The sequence below is a fragment of the Ischnura elegans genome, chromosome 5 (genome assembly GCF_921293095.1).
Source record: "Ischnura elegans chromosome 5, ioIscEleg1.1, whole genome shotgun sequence".
Classification (NCBI taxonomy): Eukaryota; Metazoa; Arthropoda; class Insecta; order Odonata; family Coenagrionidae; genus Ischnura; species Ischnura elegans.
Window position 1 is genome coordinate 96,409,577 of NC_060250.1, and position 23,071 is coordinate 96,432,647.

Genomic DNA, 23,071 nt, shown 5'->3' on the forward strand with positions numbered 1-23,071 from the left:
GGAGCTCCATAGCTTCACCCCACCGCCATGTGTTTGCATTCCTACGGAAACGAAAGCGGAGACGTGGGTGCTTCCGAACCGTAGCGGAGCACGTTGTTCATTGGATGAAAGACATTGGAACAAAATATGGCCGTGCTTGAAGAGCTAACCCAAAAGAGCTGGGGGTGGAGTAAGTGGGAAGCAAAACATCGTGGTAAGAAACTATCCTACCATATCATCCATTTTTCCTTGGATGTTCATAAAATAAAAAAATGCGATTTTTAATTGAAAGTTCTAACCAAAACCACTATTTGCATGAAGCCTCTTTTTCTCGAAAGTTTGTCTCACGTTTTAAATTAATGATAACCTAACATTTACTCGTCAAAACGAATCTATAGAATAGTAAAAAATAGGACACAAACTATAATTTATTTTAAAACGTATCTATTTTCAAAGTCACCTCTCAGCATTTATCAATGTAAGTTTATATTGTACCATTAATAAACAAATCACCCTAAAGGTGAGCGAAGAAGGTATTCTGAGAGCTATTTGAATTTAATTTCAGCACATGAAATTGAAAAAAAATCCATTGTATTGATAACCAAAAGATAAAAAAGGTAATGCATAGTTAGCTATAACGATTCCCAAAATTACATTGATGCACATATATCAAAATAGAAGAAAAAGAAATAAAATTTCATAATTTTATTTCTAATATTCGAATACGGTGTCGACAGTCCGTTAATACTTCCTCATTATTAACAACAACTTTCGGTGGAAACAATTCTTACTAATTTCTGCTCGGGAATAAGCATTTATTGGAGCCCGTTCCTCCATTCCATATCCATAAAAGGATAAAGTCTTAAAAATTAGGGTACGAAGTGTAGCTACCGTTTTCCAAACGTCAAAAATAGTACTGTAAATAATACTAAGATGGATAGAAAATGTCAATGCTACAATGATTTTCTGACGATAATGAAGAAACGTGAAAATAAATTTTATTTTATTTCCAGTTCATATAATTATAACACATCGATTCGTTACCGAGATACAGTACCAGGGTGTCAACAATTTTTGCCAGGACGGCAGCCGTGTTGCAATGTGTTCTCAGCATGATCTCGACAGATTTTGTCAGCCGATAGCACAATAGGGCATATCGTTTGCTGAGGGGAATAAAAGTGATAAAATCACCTTTGGACCCCCCGCCAAGGTAGAAATAAATTATCTTTCATTTCCAGTTCATATAATTATAACAGATCGATTAGTTTCTGAGAAACAACACTACAAACCAGGGTGTCAAAACTTTTTGCCAGGACAGTAATCGTGTTGCGATGGGATCTCGGCATGATCTGGACAGATTTTGACAGCCGTTAGCACAATGGGGAATATCGGTAGCTGGGAGGAGAATGTTAGTGAGAGAACCTACCCTTGCACCGCCCGCGGTGCATGACCGTCAGTGGTTGGCTCATGGGACCCATCCCGGGGATGTTGCGGCCTGCGTCTCCGCCCGCGCCGCCCGCCGCTGCGACTCCGCTGCACGCCTTGGCCGCAGCCGCCGCCCGCTCCAGGTGACACCGGCTAGGATATGTGCGGTTGTCCGTACCGCATACCGGACTCTTCGAAGCCCTGCTCCGGGGGAAGAAGGAAATGTTGCATCAAGGTGAGGGTAGGCAAAGAAGTTATAGAACTGCTCTGATATTAAATTTAGATCAAGTATTGAGATTATTTCACTACTTTTATAGTCTGCTCTGAAACCTAATAACGCCCGATATAAGATTTCGTAAATTTCTCGGGGAGTTATATTAATAATAATTCTCGGGTTTTTAGCCGAATAAGAAACATTTTGGCTAACGTTTCAATGGAGTTTTCAATCCATCGTCGTCAGAGTAGTAATGAATCGCAGGTCTTCTTTCCTATGCAGTATATGAGCGGAGGAAGGAAGACCTGCTATACATTAGTGTTCTGGGGACGATGGAATACCATGGATGGGGACGTCAGCCAAATATTTCCTAACTCGACTAGAAACGCAAAAAATTTATTAATAACAACTTCTGATCTAAAATCTCATCCAATTTAATTTGACTACCAAAGAGGATTTTAATCAGCTCTTCTTCTGCTCTATATTTGAGATCAAAAGTTATATAAATTTTCCATTTGGGCTATGAAATATATCGCAAAAAAGTAAAATTGAAAAATGTGTAAAAAAGAAACGGAGGCTGAACTTATCCCATGTATACGACAATAAGTATCCCGAAAAATCTATAAAAAAAAAGCAATTAAGAGAAATTCATCCAAACACCCAAATGGTAGGGAGGGTTTAAGGGGGAAAAACCTTGAGCACTGAAATTGAAAAACAGAAACTCGAAGGTGCCTGCGTTCCACCAGCGTTCACATTCCCTCCTCTTATTTCATGGGCACAAGATTCTGCGAAAAGAAATTCCCTGAAATCTTCCTAATTTTTTTTTTCATTTTACCTTACAATTCCTCGACCCGTGAGGCGTTCAGAGAGATTTTAAAATGCGAATGAATTTACCAAAAAAGTGAATGAAAGTTGATAAAAACACACCAGTTTTCCTTTTAATCGTTAAATTTATTGACAATTTTTTTAAAAGAAGACCGAGGAGAAAAAATGTCTTTTCGCATTTTTGGGAGACACAGATTACATCATTTCGAAAGCCCAGTGGGGGGGAACCGGCCCCATAATCAGAGCTTGTGAAAATCATACGTCCATGTTGGCAACAGTTTCTGAGCGTCACGAAAGTGGAACAACGCTGGAAAAAATCTGACATCCAACTTTTCATACGTCCGTAGCTAATTTCGTGGTGATTTCTAACCTCTACCAAACCATCGAAAATTATTGAATAACTGAGAGGGTAAAAGTTCGAGGGAATAATATAGATGACATATCTCCAATTGGTAAACAAGTGAGGGTTGGGATCAGCTGAGAAAATCAAGGCCTAACACGATTTGGCCTCAAAGGCCATTTACACTCAAAGTAGGTACTTCAAGAAACTGAAACCCAAGATTCTCCATTGCTTAGTGATTATGAAACAAACGATGCATGTATGGTTGGTTATCAACTGTGCATTAAAAAATAGCTGCCTATATAGTATTCAATCACTATGGGCGTAATTCTTCGATCATAATGGCTGCTGTAGAAAGTTTCGCATTAAAGGAAAAGAATGATGACTAAGTCTTGCAATTAAATAAATCTTAAACCCATTCGAAATATCTGTTACCAAGAAACTAGCTGATAGTCTAATTCATATCTGATGATTTTAGGCTGTTATTGCAATGTGGTTACTTATGGGATTTTCATTGGCTGATCAGAACTTCCGAGAGAATATATTTAGGAAGCCGTTTCCAGATTAGAAATTAAAGAGTTTTAAACATTATTCTATGTATTAGCCCGTCGACATAAAGAACTAGGCCAATTACTTTGGAAATCAGGAAACATTCAAGCCATAAAATTTACGAAGCATGGGAATGTTAATTTGTTTCTGGAATCCAACATTAATAATCAAGGTCCAGAAACCTGCCCAAGTTCCTGCTAAGGTACTGGTTTGTTTCTAGTCAAGGTGAGCTACCTCCGACCACCCCATCAGAATTCAATGTTTAATGCCGAACACAAAATTATTTTTCCCCTCATTTCAATTTATGTCATTAGAAAAACATTTTCCGACTTTTTAGAGGTATTTTTTAACGTCCATAGATATTTATAATGATTAACACACCCACTGGATGTCAAGCATAAGCGTAAAAATTACTAAATTAAAAATTTTCAACGATGATAAATAAGAAATCAATGAAAGAATAAAGTGTCCAAACAAACCGTGAAAAGGAGTTAAAAAAATGCGCAGTTTAAGAACGAATAATAACAGATTTAAAAAAGGTAGTTGGCCTCATTCTCCAGTGATATCAAGTAAATTGTAATTAAATTGCAAATGCCTGTAACTCAAGATGAGACAGGTTGTTTTAATGTAAATATTCAGTTAACAGGGATTATTGAATTTCATAATGATGCTTAAAAAGAGTTTGAAAAATATTAAACTTACGAGGTGCATGTAAATTACGTGATGAAGAAGGAACTACCCAGTTGAATACGAACCCAGGCTTGGTAAGAATAGAGTATGTATGGGAGCACCAAAGGAAAATAATAGTGGAAAAGAAGGAGAAGGATTTGGCATCCGAATAGACAGAACACGGAGAATGATAAGTAGAGGAATGGATGTAATGATATCACCAAAGTACGGAGGCAAAAACACGAAAGAAAAGGAATGGTTTTTCTGTGATTATATGTCAGTATAGATCTTCAAAATTTGAACTTCAAACTCAAAATTACTTTCATTTACGAGAGTTCCACAAATTCTGAATGAAAGAAGTGAACGCTGAGTTACAGCGTATATTTTGATTAACCTCAAATGATGACGAGAGCGCAAAGGGGCTATTAAACTAATACACAAAGATTAGACGATACCATTAAAATTAATGAGTCACTTCACCGAGAGTTTGCAGTTCGCGAAGTCTAGGTGCATACTAAGAAAATATTTTAAAATGCCACAGAAGAAAAACAATGGTGATTAACAAGATGTGGCGTAACGTGTTTAAATCTTGCAGATTCGTAACGTAAGCCCCAGTCACAGGGAACTCCGATTGTCTGCCACTAGGTGGTTGAGGGTCACTCCACAAAAGAAGAATAATCAGCAGTCAGAGAAACAATTGTCACAAAATTACGAGTCATGTTCAATCAAAATGTATTCCATGCAGAAATATTCAAAACCAAAATTATTACAAAAATCAACAATCATAACTAATAATCTCATAAGAAACATTACCAACACTTTGAAAAGCTAAGTACAAAGCTGTGTTTGCCTGCCAGCACCAAAAATGATTTTTTTTTTTTGGAAATCAGTCTCTCAGTCGACCGATGTGATACCGCGGCGGTACGCTGTTCTCCCCCAACCCTCCTGGGTTAGAGACATGGCCAAGTGATGTGATCGCTGGTTGAGGCAAGCCATTAGAATTTAAGGAGGGGAAAGACGTAGTAGGATGAGGTGTTGGAGGGAGAGAGAGTTATGATAGGACAAAAAGGGGCACTTCTCTCTCCAAACTGCATTCGTATGCCTCAATACCCATTTCCCCCAGACTGCCAGGTGTAGGTATTCCTCCGCCTTACTAGCTATATAAGTATTAACCTCTAGGTGGCCTTGGTTAGAGGGCTGGTTCGAAGGGCCGAGTTCGAAGACAAGAGTTCCGAGAACTAGTCTCTCCGAGCCTTTGAGTCGAAGGCTCTTTGCACGAAAATCCTTCACGCGAAAAATCTTCCCGCTAAGGATTTTTCGCGCAAAGTTCTGCGGATAAGTTCGGAGGAATTTGGGGGGGTATCAGAAATTATTGGGGGATACACTAAAAATGCCACAAAGAAACAAAAAAAACGACATAAATTCTAAAAACTAGCTGAGGGATTATCTGATATATTGGCAACCCTTCTAATCACTGGAAGTATAATCATTATAGATCAGAAAATCACTTAAGAAAAAAAACTCATGCATAATAATAATAAATCATGGTAATTGACTGGGGTGTCCTAAGTCTTAGACGAAGAGTTAGAGATCTAAAAATGGCTAAAAATTAGTAATTAATTATTAAAAATAGAAGCATGAAATCATGACAAAGTAAAAAAAATATCGTCAATTTCTTATCTCCAATCCGATTGCAATGAGTAAATAATAATTACCAAAATAAGACTTTTTGAAAACTCGATATATTATTAGAAAATACTTATGAAATGAAGCACGTTTTAAACTAGATATTTCAAAACTAAATCGTCAAGATCTAAATTTTCTAATCACCCTGGCAGACCACTTCAATTTATCTCTTTTCGCATGTTGACTCAGAGAACATAAAAATTTTAATCATAAAAAACCACCAACACCATAAAAACAACCACCAATGTCTCGGGCTTAATGATTCGTACCACCCAAGAACTTTTAACGACTGCCATATTTTATTGAGTGTTAATAGCAAAATTTTTACGACTACCCCAGGGTATAAATAAAAATTAGATTGCAAAATGAGGCACTGGAAAGCATGGCCTCAATATGACGACGATGCAACATGGTATGAGGACGATTGGCATGGATCATCAACAAATCATGCCATACGTCTGCACAATAATGTGTCGAGTTACTTAAAACGATGAGCAACCTCGCCAGTGCACTGGCCGTGGCTCTCGATACATTACACAGAGAATAGCGTATTGAAAAAACAGGAGTCCGTAACAAGAATGACGGATCAAAGCCTATTGAAGTAGGCACTACAAATACTCAACAGAGGAGGGAGTATTCCATTTTCAATTAAAGGGTTGTTTTGACTCGAAACTGAACACAAATTTCGGTTCTTACTAGGTAGTTTCACACATTAGTAAACTTGTAAAATATAAATAATCCATAAGATCAATTTTGTTTCGACACAAATTATTCAAATAGTACCTCGAAAAATCTCTATCTTCGATTTCTTTTTCCTTCTCCTCCTTCAAATGGGAAACCACCGCTCAAACTTTCCGGCTTTATAACACCACAATTTTATTGAAAATGCTTAGTACTCTCAAATAGATCAGCCGGAGGCATGAGTCTATGTAGGCGTTAATAATCTATATAACTCTAAATCACAAATTACTTAATCTTCCTGAGTGTCCGAACGACTCTTTTACCGATCTGCATCTCTTTTCCTTGGAATTAATTACACTTTACTTGACAGCTTGAAATTTTAGTGTCGCAATGATCCAGTATAAAGTCGTAAAACCTCGAGAATTAAACTCGCCACGGTAGGACCAACAAAGGGATTGCACTGGCTTTTACCGCAGATGAAAGGCAGTTGAGAGGAAGACCTCGCAACATCGTAACTTCGCCAGCAATTGCGTCGAGAGAGCGAGACAGTGAAAATCTTCAAGGGACATTAAATTCAGAATGGAGTTCCAGACGGGGACAGTATCGTCGAGTTAGCTAGCACACGATGCCTCGAGTGCGCGCCTGGAAACATGTGCACATGCCTAATGATATAGTGACCCGCCCGGGTCATAACGGCGAATCGTAAACACCCCCAAAACGAGATTGGGGGTGGGTACTACGGCCAGCAGGTTGGCGGAAGTGTGGGGGAGAGGTGATTCAGCGAGCGCAATGGAGGATGGGTGAAATGGATACTGTTTCTCCGAGGCGTATGTTTAATTCAGGGTGGCAAGCCTAGTGGGCGAGGGGAGCTGTAATTAACACCCCACCAATGTCCACGAGGCCATGGGAGGGATACTCAACGACGACCAACTGCGTTTCCATGCCGACGATTTTGCGTCGCGCTGACAGAGCTGCGGCGGAATACCCGTCCCGGCCTGCGTAAACTCTGGGTCTGGCCCGGAACTAGGGCGGGGCAGAGGGGGCACGCGACCTGGGAAGCAGATTTCAGGGGGCGGCAAAATTTGATTAGTTTATTTAAAAATATATTTAATTTTTCTCTTTAAATTATTTATCAACAATTATTAATTTTTAAATCATAAGAAAATAGTATTACTAAAAATTCTCAATAGTGAACATACGGTGCGTAATTTTTTATTTCCGCATCTCAAAAAAATAACTTACAGATGTAAACTATTTTAGTTGTGGCGTAGGGGTAGGGAGGGAGCGAGGGGGGGGGGACAATAGAAATGGGGGGCGGAAAACGTATGTTTGGCCCCCCTGACAGAACTTCTCGACCCGGCCCTGCTCTAGGTAATACCGGAGGACGAATACGAGCCCACGTATTGGAGATAAACAGGCTGCATGGGCTAGCATACGGTGGAAAAGAAAAACTTGCCTAATTTTCTATTTTCTCTTACATTTTTAGCACTCATAGAAAAATAAAATCATTCATTTCTGCTGTCGATCCCCACGCATCACCATGCTACCCAAGGAGTTACCCGAAGGAAATCTTTTAAGTGACAAAACCAGGGTCAGCTTTCCGTGTAAGTCAATCAAATAATGCAGAAAAAAATTACTTTCGTCCCGAAAATTTTAAATATTTACACTGGCCAGTAATTGACAATACGTAATATGTGAGGCAATATTGCATGAAGCATTACTAAATGTCATTCTAAGAATGCGAACCGACAACCAATAGATATAAAGCAAAGGAAAATTGTGTTGCTACATATCATTCTATTCTGATAACTATCATGTCATCTCAAGATAAATTTTTATAATCTAACTGGTGATCAACATCCTTGAAATAAATGTAATCCACGGAAGCCACCATATTTGCTTCGTAGTGGTTCGCGGAGTTTTCGCGGATCTCTCCATCTTCCAGGATTTCGCCGCGTTCTTTTTTCAGAAGTTGACGAAAGTGTATGAATCTTACGATCAACTGATTTATATGCTTTTTTAATACTATCTGTCTTATCTTATCTTATACATTATGCGCAGGCAAAACTCCACGCAAAAAAAGTCACTGAAAGTAACGGACAATGTCGTTAACCTCTGACAATCAACGCGGCGAAATCCTGGAAGATGGACAGGATCCACGAATCGAGAACGCCAAGGAATACTACGAGACAAAATCGATAAGTTTTCATTGATTTTTTTTTAATGCGGGTAGATTTCATTAATGTTTTGTTGAAAAATCCATTAACTTGAAAAGGAATCTGCGTTGTATACTTCTGCTACCTTCACATAAATTCTTTCACATTTTTAACAACATCTACTGCACCCACCGGCCGATGGAATTAGATCACTCTTGACTTTTATGCTAATAACGTATTTGTTTTCGCTTTAACTAATGTGGTTGCTCCTCTATTAAAATTCATATTCATAGGTTTATTGTAAGTAACCCATGCACACGGATTTTCTTCTTTATATATTCGTAAGCGTTAACTGTTCTCACTTCCGATGGAATGGATATCGTCGTAAGAACTGTCACAGATTATTATAACAGCTAAAATGTTTTCTTTTGCTCATCGTACAAATTGGAATGTAATGTCACTTCCAAAAGTTTTAGGATAAAGTTTGTGGGTCCACTTCTGCTTCTCAAAGTAATTAAGTTTCCCTTACTCCTGTAGATTTAACTGGCTGCGCAACGAAAATAGAAGGTTATCATAATTGAATGGTGCGATTTCAGTAATCATAAGAAGAGAGTTGGTATAGGGTGGGGATATAGACACTAAACTTATGGTGTCAGAGATTTTTCAGAGGCTGCTCGATCTCTGCTTTAATGCCTTGAGGAGGGCGCTTCAATTGCAGCACTCCGTATGTCAGATAGGACGTTGAGGCGTGGTCCCCTAGGTTCTTATCATTAGGAGTTGGCTAATGTCGACGCCGGGTTTCTCTCTTGTCGAGCGACTAGACGCGCACATATTGAAACGTATTAATTGTGTAAAAAAAACTATTTTAGACGAGAAATTCGAAGTCAAAAAACATAAACTTTAAGTAATTCTGTTTTAAACCATTTTTAAACCCGCACAATTCTTTTATGAAAACACAATATTTGGCATGTGCGTGAAGATATGTGCATTGTGCAGTCAAAGGGAGAAGTTACTTCATAATTGCAAATTTAGCATTTTTTAGATTTTTGCTGGATTTGATGATAATTTCGTCAGCATTTTCCTCGTACTTGCTGGAAGTAGAAATTCTCATTAAGATTACAAAAAGAGATAGTTATGAATCTTAGTTTTTTTGCCTTAAGAATGAATACGTCCCTAAACGATGAAAAACAAAGTCATATGATTCAAGTGATGTATCTGAAAATGACGATTAAAATTGCACAATAGAGGACGTACAACTTCTAACAAAGCTACCTTGAGTAGGACCGACCAATCGTTTTTTTTATCGATCTCTCACTTTCAAGTGGCATGGTGTCATTTTCCAGAAACAAAAGTCGGATAATGCAGGTTGATCGGGTCCCTCCATAGAATACGACAAACTTCGCCAATGGGGCTCGTATTCCCTTGAAGAACACGAAATATTAGATACTGATGAAATATTAAAAAGATTGATATAATGGTGCTTTTTTTACTAACATCAATTTCATGGGAATCAACTCATAGTATCAACGAGGAAGTTGGTCGGATACGTAAGGGTTGAGGTCACCCCCAATTAAGCCACAGTCGAGTGGATTCCACTCATTCCGATTGATAAGGACAGTCCCTTTCCCTTGGGACGCCTCCTATCTCGGTTAGTATTCGGAGGTATCTCAAGAAAAACAAGGGAAGGTTTGAGCTCTTCGGCCTCTCAAATGTAACAAATGAAAATGTTAACAAAAAAAAAGGGACTGAATTTTCCGTTTTGTACGGCCTGAGGCACATTCGGGTGAAAATGATGAGACTTACAAATATTTCATTTTTCGAGAAAGGGTAAGATTATTGAGCTAGATTCATATGAGAAAGTGATTGAAAAGAGTGTCTCTCTTTTCATTTTAATTTATTATCTAAAGCCTTCACCCGAATTTGACTTTAGGGTCATTCTATCACTTTTCGCTCGTCAATTAAGAACCATATTAGGAATATGGAAGGAACCATATTAAAAATATGCTCTATCGATTATTTTGAATTAATGCCGTACTTTACCTTGGGTCGTCAGCGGACGGACACGAGGGTAGATTCACAGCCTTCTGCATGTCACACATCTGGCCTTCACCGCCGATCCCATCCTGCAAGGAAAGAAGAGACATCTGCGCATTAGTTTACGTAAATAATAAGTAAAAAGTAGCAGCATAGAAAACAGACGATTAAGTGTTTCAATTTAAACATATTTCTGAGCATATCAATAACTCCAAAAGCTATAACTATCAATAACAATATCAGAGGGACTTCAGTAAAGTAATGGTTTCATTTTTCTACAACTGACAGCAAAAATCTGTCGGTTAGTTACTTGGTAGGACGATCAATTGCTAGACTATGCCCACCAACGCGGAATTATGGACTGTTGGCAGTAAAAATAATTTTTTGAGCGAACAGGGAAATAAATAAACAGAAACCCCGAGAAATTACAACTCTACTCTTCACTTGTGGCACTCAAGGGCCAACAGTTTTATGCATTTTTATACGGACGGGAATATCTGTCAAAAAAAATACCTCCTTGACAAGAACGTAGATGTGGAGATTTTGATAGAAATATCAGTAATATCCTAATTCAGAAACCTCCCTCCTCTGGTGGGATAGACAACGTAATCTATCTCAAGAGAACCAGCACTGTAGCTTCACCTACCGAAATAATCGCTAAAGTATACAGCTGCATAAAATATTTGCGAAAATAATATCCCTGGGGGATAATTAAAAAATAAAACGAGTCGATTAATTATTAGTTCACGATTTTTAATTTGAATTTCACGAAGAAAAACTATTGCATCAGCATTATATTGGGATAAAAAAATTCTTTGCCACAAATTCGTGAAAAATCGAAGAACCTAGGTACGAATCCGACAAATCACGGAAACCTTTAGGATGGACCGAGATAAATGATACATTATTAATGTACATTGTTTACCTTCATTTCCTTTGGTCTCAGCCATTATACCCCCAGAAAATGACTACCAACAACTTAAAACTTTGAATTCTTCATTATAATTTTTAGGATTGGCAAGAAAATGAATACGCATGCCTTTTACGAAATTTTCGGAGGAGGAAGGGATAATTGACAGGGATATTCCTTCAATTTTCCGATAAAGCTAACTATTCACCATGCCAGTGGTGGGAAATGTACGGGTTTTATTATTTTTTCGTGATGCGGTATTGTAGGTCATAAAAACTTAGAATGACACCCTGGATATGTAGCTTCCAAACCACTACACAAGAAAGGCATTGCTTTAACCATAAGACCCCTCCCCTGCTCCAACTCTATACTTTTATTTTCCTTATCTCAGTTATGATTCTTTGGCCACAAGGTTTCCCAAGGTTTCCGATCAACCGATTAAATCATCGAATTTCTGGAAGGGCACACCTCCATTTTCCTCCACAGACAAATTTCCGAGGTAGAAGAAAGAATCCAGATGAGTCACAGAGATATTTTTTTCCTTCCCTTACTGATAACACGAAGGCAACTTGTATTCACCTTGACAAAAAAATACCCTCAATTGATTTTCCTCTGAGCACAGAACCCGGATAGAAGTCCGAAAAGCCTTTTTTGACAATGCTGAATTACTTGGGGCAATCTTAACGACTTCAATCCAATCAAAAGATACGGTGGACAGCTCATCAAAATTAGAGGTTGGGAATGTAGTGTTATGCATAACCCAACATCCTTTCAAAATGTTCTCATGCAATGCATTCTTTCAATAACACTTCATTCACAGTTGATGATGAATTGAGTGATTAATCATCAATTAGTTTACTTTAGTCACTCATTCACTTAGTGATTAGGATGGTTTGGATAGGTGAGGGTGGAGCTTACCCTGGACGACATGGGCGTGATTTTCACTTACTTCAGGGTAGGAGGCATATATCTTTCACGGTGCCACTCCGAGGCTTTTGTTTAGAGGTGTCCCAAGGCTTCATTCGTGACCGTTCGATATGCTGTCAAGCGTTCTACCAGCTAGGCTCTCACACTCACCAGATATTTAACAGATTACTTTGGGCAATCTAAACAACTGGAACCAAATCAAAGGATACCAAGGACTTCTCATCAAAATTAGAGGTAAGGTACGACCACGACATTCCTTAGAGGAATGACATGGTCACCGGAAATGAGGGAGCTAACAGCATTTGACAAAGAAGGGCGGCAATAGCGTTTTCGCAAGAAGTGACAGGAAATGTTAGGAAAAGTAGCGATAACTGGATTAGTGATAACTTTACATCATATATCTCTACATCATCAAAAGAAAACGATAGGCAGCATGAGCAAGCTGGGCTTCAACAACCACACATTTGCCGAAAAAAATAATCCTATGCGCGTCATTCAAAGGGTAAAATAGGATTTTAAACTAAACCCATAGCGGAAAAATTTCCCACCGATTGATATCATTTTTATACCAAACGAGTAGAATTTCTACATAACCTGTAATTCCTCCTTCCCTCTCTCAAATCCAACGACGATTAAGCGAAGTCTCAACTAATGAAATAGTTCCTTGAATTACACCACCACACGTTTTATGTACTTAAATACATCAATTAGCATAGAAAATCAGATGATTCAAGCGTGATGGAGTGATGATGGAGTGACATTGAAACCAAGGTCGTAATAAATTTTATAATCGTGGAAAATCGTAAGTATTTATTTCAACAATTAATATATATTCAGAATGGCATCGTGGATGTCGCCAAATATTAAATTTCATCTTAACTTCCTAAAATAAAATCTAGATACAACAGCTTTCACATAATTACTCCAAACTACATAACTTCAGTGGCGTCACCTTAAAAATCGAAGTAAAAATCAAATGAAAGTCAATTTTATTGAGCCTACGAAATAGACACGGTAGTATTATTCATCACCTTATATCTTCAAATGCATGCACCTCAACACGTCAGTCAACTGGCATATGAGTATGTTATTACAGGTACATATATGTATAGTTTAATTGACGTTAACATTAATCACGGAGAAACGTTAATGACGCCTGGTCACAGCAGGTAGCCGAGGAATTCATTTACCTCGTATACGGCGCAAATGAGCCTACGTAAATGCCTCCACGAACGTGTCTATTAATTGCACTTGAGATCTAGCGTGTGAAAGAGGTGCCCTTTTGCCCGAGAAAAAGCCAGGAGAACTAAAGACGACCACTTTCCACTGATAGATACGATAGCATTGACCCGGATTGCAAAATGGGCACCTTATGCAGTTTTAAATAATAACTCACATCAGGGTACAGGTTAAAACCACTCGCTACATTTCTAAAGCCCAACGAACCATGCACTCCACCCATTAAAAGTAGTAACTTGGCTGCGGTGTCCACGAAACAATAAATGGAATTGCGGTCACAGGAACCATGTTTTTGAGCTTTCCCTGCGGGATAAACGTTTCTTACGTGACTCAAAACGTAGTGAACATTTGAGAAACTGGTAGAATAGATCCGATGACCTCGAGAGGGAAACTGATGGGTTTTAATTTCGCGGGACATAAAAAGGTGTATCGCCTCTTGACGGTTTGACTTGAGGTCGTTTAGTAGCAGGAAAGGAAAACAAATTAGATAAAAAATCGTGCAATGGTACTGGAAGACCTCTCCATATTACTCACAGAGTAATTCCATCCGAAGGTTGGTTGGCATATGTAAGGGTAGAGCTCACCTCGAACTAAGCCACATGCAGAGGAATTTCATATATTCAATTACACAAGGGAAGGGGGGCGGTTCCGTTCCCTGGGTTATCTTTCACTTCGAGGATTTTGTTTAGAGAGATATCCGAAAGCTTCACACGGGATTTGAACTCAGGACCCCTCAATGTTCTGTTCTACTGCTCTACCCACTCGGCCGCCACGCTTCCCCACCTCTCCATTTTTAATGTGGAAAATGGATCATAAGTGCCATACTTTCGAACATGAGGGGAAGATATGGAAAAACAGGGTGGGCAGTTGGGCACTCAAATATCAAGTAGGAGTTTTCTGGCCTTTTCGGACTTAGTGGGTTACTTTTACAGCTATAAAAATGTTCCCTTATAGACTATTTTATGGATATCAATGTCGTTACCATTCAATAAGATATTATTAACCGCTGTATTTGATTAAACCGAAAAAATAGAAGTACAATATGACGTGCATTTGAAATATTTTGGTGAATCAACGAATCACGTAACGTAGACCATACTTCTTGCAAATAATCGATGAATTTATGGAGTTTATGAAAAATACAGCCTCTGCATGATACACTAATTACATTTTGAACGACACCCGTAATTGGAGAAGGTCAATTATTAAGTGATCACAGAGATACTTACACTCTAATGGCTAACAGAAATTCGCATGTAGGTTCGGATGATATCCAGGCGAAATGCCTGCAGAATGGTAATGATAAAAATCGATTTCGGTTCAAATCAAAAATCGAATTTTACATGCCAAAGACCACCGAGGTAATCGAGATTGAGCCTTGATCTTCGAGTTTCGATCAAAACTCGATTTTTCAACTTCTATCTTGACCATTTTGTTTGATCTCAGCAGCACCACTACCAGCCTATGATCTCACATCTCTCCAATCTCATCTAGAAGCTGAAACATATTCTGTCCTGAGCTGAAGCACATCATGCTCAAATGACACAGATATAAGTGGATAGAGGATGGTGGCATATCACCAAATGGCATTTGCATCATGCATGAAATTTTACTTTCATCTTTTATTTTCGTTCACATTCCACAACTTTCCAGCTTTTCCTTAAGTGTGACCACTGTTAATGCATACTGATAATTATTAAAGTATTATACCGATTAAAGTAAGCTTGCCTGGTGTATTTAAGAAGTATTCTGGTAGTCTCCCCTCCCTTCATGGGCTTTCCTCTTCAATTCATAATAAAGCCTACTTCCTATCATTATATTTAAAAATCCTATTCTCTTCCTTCCTTTCTTTCGTTTACCCAGCATTCTATCCTCTAACACTGTTTCCAACATTCCCTCTAAGTACTCGCTCCATCTATCCCTTCTGTACACTCCGTATCTCATCTACAAATTGTATCTCCTCACCCTCCATGTTCAGCATTTCATCGTTCTTTAACGTAATATTACAAGATATTTGTCTAGTGAGATCATGGATAAAAGCTTCTAGGTATCCGAATACTGTCTTTATCGATTTCGAAGTCCTTAGTCTCCTCTCCATATCTCATCTGGAAGCTGCAATATGGATTTTTAACTGGGTTGCCGGGTCACAAAAGAACGTACATTGGCCTCGAAGCCACACAAGGAGGAGGTAGCGTGGGTCGTCTCTGGGACTACGCGGAATGATTCGGGAGGGTAAAGAGTGTGAGGGAACAGCCAGCAGTCCGCTGACCGGACGTGCCGTCGGCATGACAAAGACCTTCCACTCACACACACACATCATCCGATAGGAGCACACGCTGGGATAGTTTTTCTTTTAGCTCTGCCGCATGTGATCGAGGCCTTTAAGGTAATATACGAGACAGGAAAGGGTGTGGAGGGCGTCTCTTTGCTTCGCCGAGGGTGAGTCAGGGGCGATTCTCAATAATGGAAAAGCGTGACGCGATTGCTAAATTTCAACCATCACAAATGCGCTCAGCAATCCTCCTCAGCGGCCGCGTCAGGTTTATTGCCCGCTATTTATGGCCATTTGTTTATTCCCAAGTGTATCGCTTCCCCCATCTTTTTTTTCCCCGCGGATTCCTCGCTCTTGAGGTGATGATGTAGAATGTGATTTAGTTTTCCTCCCACTTCAACAGAGACTGGCTGTAAATATCCACCCAGCTTTACACAAGGTCCATTGAAAGAACACACACATTCTCGGGACGTGACGATATATATGGGTGGTCATGAGGATAGGATTTGGTGCCGAGGCTGAAAAGTGGGTCTATTATTGAGAAAGGTATAGATAAGAATGGGAAAGGAATAGGAATACGAAGACCAGGAGTAAAATACATACCATTAAAATTGAAAAAAAAGAAGACTTTATAACATGGTAAACCTCAGCTGAGGCAAATGGAAGGTAGATCAGTATAGTTTTTTCATTAATCCCGAAGTAAAATCAAACTGGCTGCCATTAAGATATCATTTTTAGGATGAAGACATGGTACAATATATGTACCATGAAGCGGATAGCTTAGAAATTAAAATTAATGGGTTCTTAAATACTAACCGAACAAACGCAAGCATCGCATGTCAATTACATTTAAAATTATACCCGAGGTCAATCAAAAAAATAAAATCTTCGTACTTAAAATAAAAGTTCACCATTTATAGAAAAGAGTGACAATCGGCTGATTTTTTCCGATATCTTTGAGGAGAGAATGAAATATTGCGTCTCTCGTTCGATTCTCCGGCAATTCTGCCAATGCACGAGGATGATGACTAAAATAGAAGAATCCAAATAAAGGAATAAAAATGAAATGACTTCCCTCGAGGAAGCTCAACTGCATGAAAGCTTCACGTCGGATGGCAATCTTTGATGGGTTATTTCTCCTCACCATGGATTCAATTTCATCCCATCAATCACTTATCCGAAGCAACACGGACCTATGACTTTAACAATCGCGCGCTTCCTCCAGTAGTTGATAATAGCTACCTAAATTAAACCTTATGACTCTAAAAGCATGACGAGGCACCTCAAGAAATCCGTCAGAAGATGCAGTTAAAAAGATGATGACATTCACATGGAAGCTAATTCGATAAATGCAAAGATACATTAAAACGTCAACGTAAGAGAAGTTGGCGCAATTAGAGTGAAACTCATAAATGATTATCGTTGCCGATGATCTGCTAAAGCTAACATTTAAGGCGACTCAGCAGTATAATCAATTCGATTCACGTACGATTATTTTTACTCGATATAATTATTTTTTTTAACATTCCTAAAGTCAGAAAAATTCTACGGTCACAAACGATTATAGTTATAAATACTTGAAGAAGAAAAAAACGGATAAAAAGTTGAAAATACACTTAAGATGACATAATGTCCACTAATTAATATTTTTTAAACTATTGCTAACGTGATAAAAATTTTACGGTCACAAACGATATACATGGACATTGAAGAAGAACAACAATGAAAATTTGAAAATAACGCTAACATGACATTATGTCCATAGTCTCCATTCACACGTGGTATTTTTGGAAGAAAATTCACGGAAATCAACTACTTCCAAAAATGAATCGCTATTTTAATGCAAAAGAAGAAAGTAATGGAATGAAAGAAGGCGCAACATGTGATACAGCAAAGAAAATGAGGGAACAAAACAATAGGATAAACACAGTAAATATTTAATCAGAACGCCTACTCTGACTAACACAACCCTCTGCAGAACTTGAAGGAAACTATTAAATTGTCAAAACCAATAGGCGATCTTAGAATATCTTACCCGCGCGGAAACCCGAGAAAAGTTTATTTATTCTATTTGCTGGGGAAGAGTAAAATCATACAATTAGCGGCAATTGAAAATCTATTAATAGCTGAAAGTATTTAATACATACACTTGGATAATGAGGCATTTTACCAGTAATCAAAACTAAACAAGCATGCGTATTAAAAATACCTCGCCTTATATCAGTTTTACAGTATAAAGTTGAGGCATATTACAATGGATAATAGCCGATATTGAGCGATGCATACGCATAACTTCCAGTAGGAGAGTGAATAAAGTATTTGAGTACCCAGATAGATGGTACTCAAGTAGCCTATACCCGTTTGAGAACTCGATTTCCCAGACAAATACATGGGTAAGTGGCGGTAATTAACGATACATCGACGAATTCATCGAGGTTATCGCGTGCTCATGAAAGCTACCAAGGACTGTGGAAGTATCCGTTTCATATCGGTAGGTATTACTTTACATGTGAAGGCATTCCAAGGTACTTCAGAATCCAGAGTAAAGTTCCACATCCAAACTTTCGAAGTATTTAAAGAAACAAATTCCTCCGCAGAACAATGAGTTAATAATTATTACCAAGATAAAAGTTAATAAGTTTTGTGAAAGAATAATCAGACAAAATTTTATGGAAACCAAAAATCCACCTCAAAACTAAAGGTAATCGAAAACGAGTTATTGCCCCTTTTACTACCATATTTAATAGTTGCTCACCCATTATTTCCCAGAGGGATTCCCACATTCTCAAATAAATTTTTAAATTGACAATGAAATTTAAAAAATCACATGTCCTTCTCAAATCTATTTATCTTCTGAATAAGGGGAGATTTTTTGTCCAAACCTGAGTGCGTAAACATTTTAAATGCGCACGAGCATGAGTCCAGCGTTTTCTTTTCACTAGAGTTCAAGTCATACATTTGCGCAAGAGACAAAAAACATCCTTTTCAATGATTTTAATATGAGAAATTACCATAATGCTGCATAATAGAGAACATTGAAAAATTTAAGTCATTGAATATGAAAAATGGAAAAAAAGACTTTAATAGACGTGAAACACCATAGCAGAAGCAATTACTTTTTGTTGACTGCCCTAATGTTAATTTGAATGAAGTATTTCCGGGGGAACATTGATATAGCCTGATTTTTTTCTGAATGCCGGCCTCGGTTGAGGCGAAGTTTAGTCCTCTTCGGTCAAACCGAAGGTCACGCATTCGAGTCCCGCCTAGGTGGGTTTCCGCTATCCAGGATGGATATCGGCCGTTGTTGCCAACCACCACCCCTTCCGATGCATAGGGCCAAATTTTGCTGTTTTCGAGGTAATATTTTTAAGATGAAGAATTTTTTACTATGCTGGATCCACACATATTTTGTTAAATGAATCACTTTCTTCTACCCATTAAACATTCAGAATCAAGGAGGCCACGCGCTAGGCTTAGATTACTTGAGCGGATTTCTTTAAGAGCGACACGGAGAACATCATATTAGAACCCCATTGCATTTTCGGGTTTGACAGAAACGACTAATTAAGAGAGATACTTTGCCGAACGGATAGGTAAATTTTCCCCCGCACGATAAAAGGCTTTATTAAATGCTAGGCGTAATTTCGTTAAAGCATTTCATTTTCATGTGTCGACGGCTGGTGTCCTAACACCCCCCGCTACACGTCTATTTAGGCGGCTTGCGGGAGAGTATGTAGATGTAGATGAATCATTCGTCTCTGGCCACATGGAAGCAGAATACCATTATCAGAATGTTTCAGGGGACTTTGGATGCACGGTAAGAGGAATAACAGTACTAAAAAAATTGACGTGCCAGAAAGAAACAAAAAATTTTGTTGGCATCGCGAGTTTTCACCGGGAACCCATTTTAAAGCGATGGTGCAGAAAAATAGCCTGATTTAACTTCTAATGGTTCAACATGAAAAAATGATCAATATGAACCAATAAAAGAATAAGAATGACTACTAAAATTCACAAAAAAAGTCATAATCACTGCTATTGTTGCTTGAACTTTTACTCGAATATTCTTTGAAGAATATCAATTCTGAATTCATTATTTGATAAATACAGATATTTCGCCGCATTCGTACATTTTTCCCTTTAATTATAGAACTTATTTAAAAAAAACAAAATGGAAAAATAGCAATGAAACAGAATTTACAGCAACCTTTGCTTTAATTTCAAAATATTTCGATGCTCTTCTTGAGTTCGTGAAATGTGTATCGACTTAAATACATAAACGTTAACAATATGATGAAATAAAATCGACTAATCCGTCTTAAATTCAACTCGCTTGCTAAAATAAATTTCTTAAGTATTAAATTCTTTAGCATTGAATGCATACGTCCCATTGTTTTATATATCGCTCATCTGAGATGAAAAATAATATTTTTGCATAAATATTATGCGTACGAAAACAATTATCGTCTAGCTCTAATAAATTTATTTAATCTTATATTCTCAAAAATGTAATGCATACGACCAATATTCATATCCGATGCTTATCTAAGACGAAAAAATAATATTTCTGCACAAATATTATGCACATAAAAACAAATATGTTCAAGCTCCCGGGGCAAAGTATAAGTAAACATCGGACGCATTTCGCTGGATCATCATTTTCCGAATGGAAAAACTCGTAAATCCATCAGTTCCTCCGGGCAAGCTCCTCGCCTAGCTCCTTTCTATGGCGATCGGAAGGGGTGTATTTACAGCTCAAGAGAACCCTGTCAAAGGAGACTTTCCTCGCGGACCACGAATCCGTGCGATGTAGCGCAAATCTCTCGACACACTCAACTCTTCCAAGATTGCACTGTGGTCATTCTTCCTCGGGGGAGAGATGTTTTTCTTTCCAGAGATTTCGCTCGCGGAGAGCCTTAGCCTTACCCCTCCTCTTCCCCCTCTTTCCCTCCGGGCAAGAGGAATCCGCAGCCGGATTCTCCAGCGAAAGAGTCACGATGACGTCACCTTTCTCCCCCTCCCTACTCCTAGCTATGCATATCATTCCTCTGACGGACCTGCTCCACCTCCCCGGGCGCTTCCTGCAACATGGTCCTCGGCCAACGCCGCCAGCCCATCCATTAACAGTCACCTTAAGATTGGAGACGAGATAGAAAATAATCCCTAACAAATAATAAATCCCTATTAACACCAAAAATGAAGGAAAAATGTTATTGAATGGCAACTGAAAGTTGGCATTAACATATTTACTGCGCAGATATAGTTTAATAGTAATTGAGATGCAATATATTTTTGTTTATTCCTGTACTGCCGACAACAGCACCAATGTCCTTTTGCATCGGGGTTTTTAACTAAGCAATCAAACGCAGACGAACATCCATGCGCTTGATAGGTACGTTTTCTTTCGATTAACGTACAGTTCAACCCGAAATCCAACAAATGATTTAGATTTATTTATTTATTCAAATTTACATTAGCGATCACTCTATTATTATTTTGGGTATTTTATTTCAAATAATGAGTGCCGCTATACATTATTTTTACGAATAAGTAAATTAAGGAGTCTCAACATCTTAATTGTCACACTTTTTCCTTTTATTTCTTTCTGGAATGTGGGGAAACCTTATTCGGCTCGAAATCGTATTTTATTCAACTATGCTTATACTGTCATTCTCATACCCACGGATCTCCTTCAATTGTTCTCCATTAAAATTCAAAGACATCTGGGTAACAACTCCTCCCTCGGGTGTCGAACAAACACGACGAATTGAAAAGAATTTATTTACTGGTAACTTTACGCCTATGTTTTCAATAACAATAAATGCAAATCTGTAACGTACAATTTTTCAGCCTCACTACAAATTCAAACGGTAATGGGAAAAATATTTGGATGATGTCACACAAATTTAGGATCAATAACTGTTTTCACTCTCTGATGCTACGCTGAAAAATAAATATTTTGTTTTAAATCCTCGCCGCATCATTAACATAAATTCCTCTTGAATGCCATACTACCAAGAAACAAGTTTAAATAACTAATTAAGCACTTCCTTCATAATCATTCATTGGGGACCGCCGTAAAATGTCTAAACATATCCTCATGACAAACCCTCAGGTCAGTCTCACGCCGTATAATTATTTCACGCCGATTATCCAAAGAGATCAAGTGATTTGAATACAAAAATATACAGAGGGATTCAGCACCCTTCCCTGACGGTGTTTTGAATTTGCGTTCAAACTTTCAAATTCGTAATCCGCTATTTTTTGCAATGACTCATGACGCGCGGGACACCCAACCCGCGAACACTCGGCAAGAATTCCCAATTTCGAACGGTTGATTCGAGCGAAAATAATTGCTTCGTCACAGTTGAGATACGGGAACCGATGACTCATTTTAATAATGGAAAATGGTAAAAACAGGGTTGAGTAGGGGAGGTGAAAGAAGCAACACACGAGCAGAGGACCCTTAGACAGCTGCTACCGATTTGGTGAAAGAAGGATCAGGACCAATTTCTTTCAAAGAGGATTTAAAAGCTAGCGGGGTCAATGCATACAATGAAGCAATGCATTAGGCGTGTTCAGACAAACAAGCGCTAAGCTAGTGTCGCCTCGCGGGTGTACATGAATAAACGTTTTGGATTTTTAAAAATCGAAAAGACTAAAATAAAATGAAATATTTTTTGGATTGCAGTCTTTAGGACTTGACTCAGTGTTTCCTTGCAAATGTATACTTTATATATTTATCAATTACAGCCAACGATAACATTCAAGCCAGCTCCGTATCGTCCCACCATTATTTAATCTGAAAAATAAAATAAATTTGCTCCTATTTTTCAGTCTTCATCTACATCTACATAATACCCCGCAAGCTGTGCAACTAAAAGATAATGCTTAGAATACTAAGGTATTTTTAATTACATTGAAATATTGGCTTTTTAGAAAAATCTACATATTAATTTTATAATATCCGAGAGAACATGTGTCGTGAAAATAACGTTTTATGCATCATAATGTGCGTATATGCATGGGGCATGTATCTTCTCTCCCTATTTAAAGCAATTTATTAAATGCATTGACCCTACTTTTTCCTAGTAACATTATAAAAGAAGTGGTGCTGTTTTTGGGATTTAAAAAAAATTATCCTTTTTCCCGCTCTCACATCTAG

General features: G+C 38.2%; 1 protein-coding gene across 2 annotated transcripts in view; it reads right to left on the bottom strand.

Annotated features, from left to right (window-relative positions):
- The window catches only part of LOC124159294 (SPARC-related modular calcium-binding protein 2), a 265,265-nt gene that overhangs the window by 40,776 nt on the left and 201,418 nt on the right, over positions 1-23,071 (bottom strand). For both annotated transcript variants that reach the window (XM_046535014.1, XM_046535013.1), the window contains exons 2-3: positions 10,565-10,647; positions 1,406-1,605 (exon numbers count right to left, since the gene is read on the bottom strand). In XM_046535014.1, coding sequence (XP_046390970.1) covers positions 1,406-1,605; positions 10,565-10,647 — 283 coding nt within the window. The remainder of the gene's footprint in view (positions 1-1,405; positions 1,606-10,564; positions 10,648-23,071) is intronic.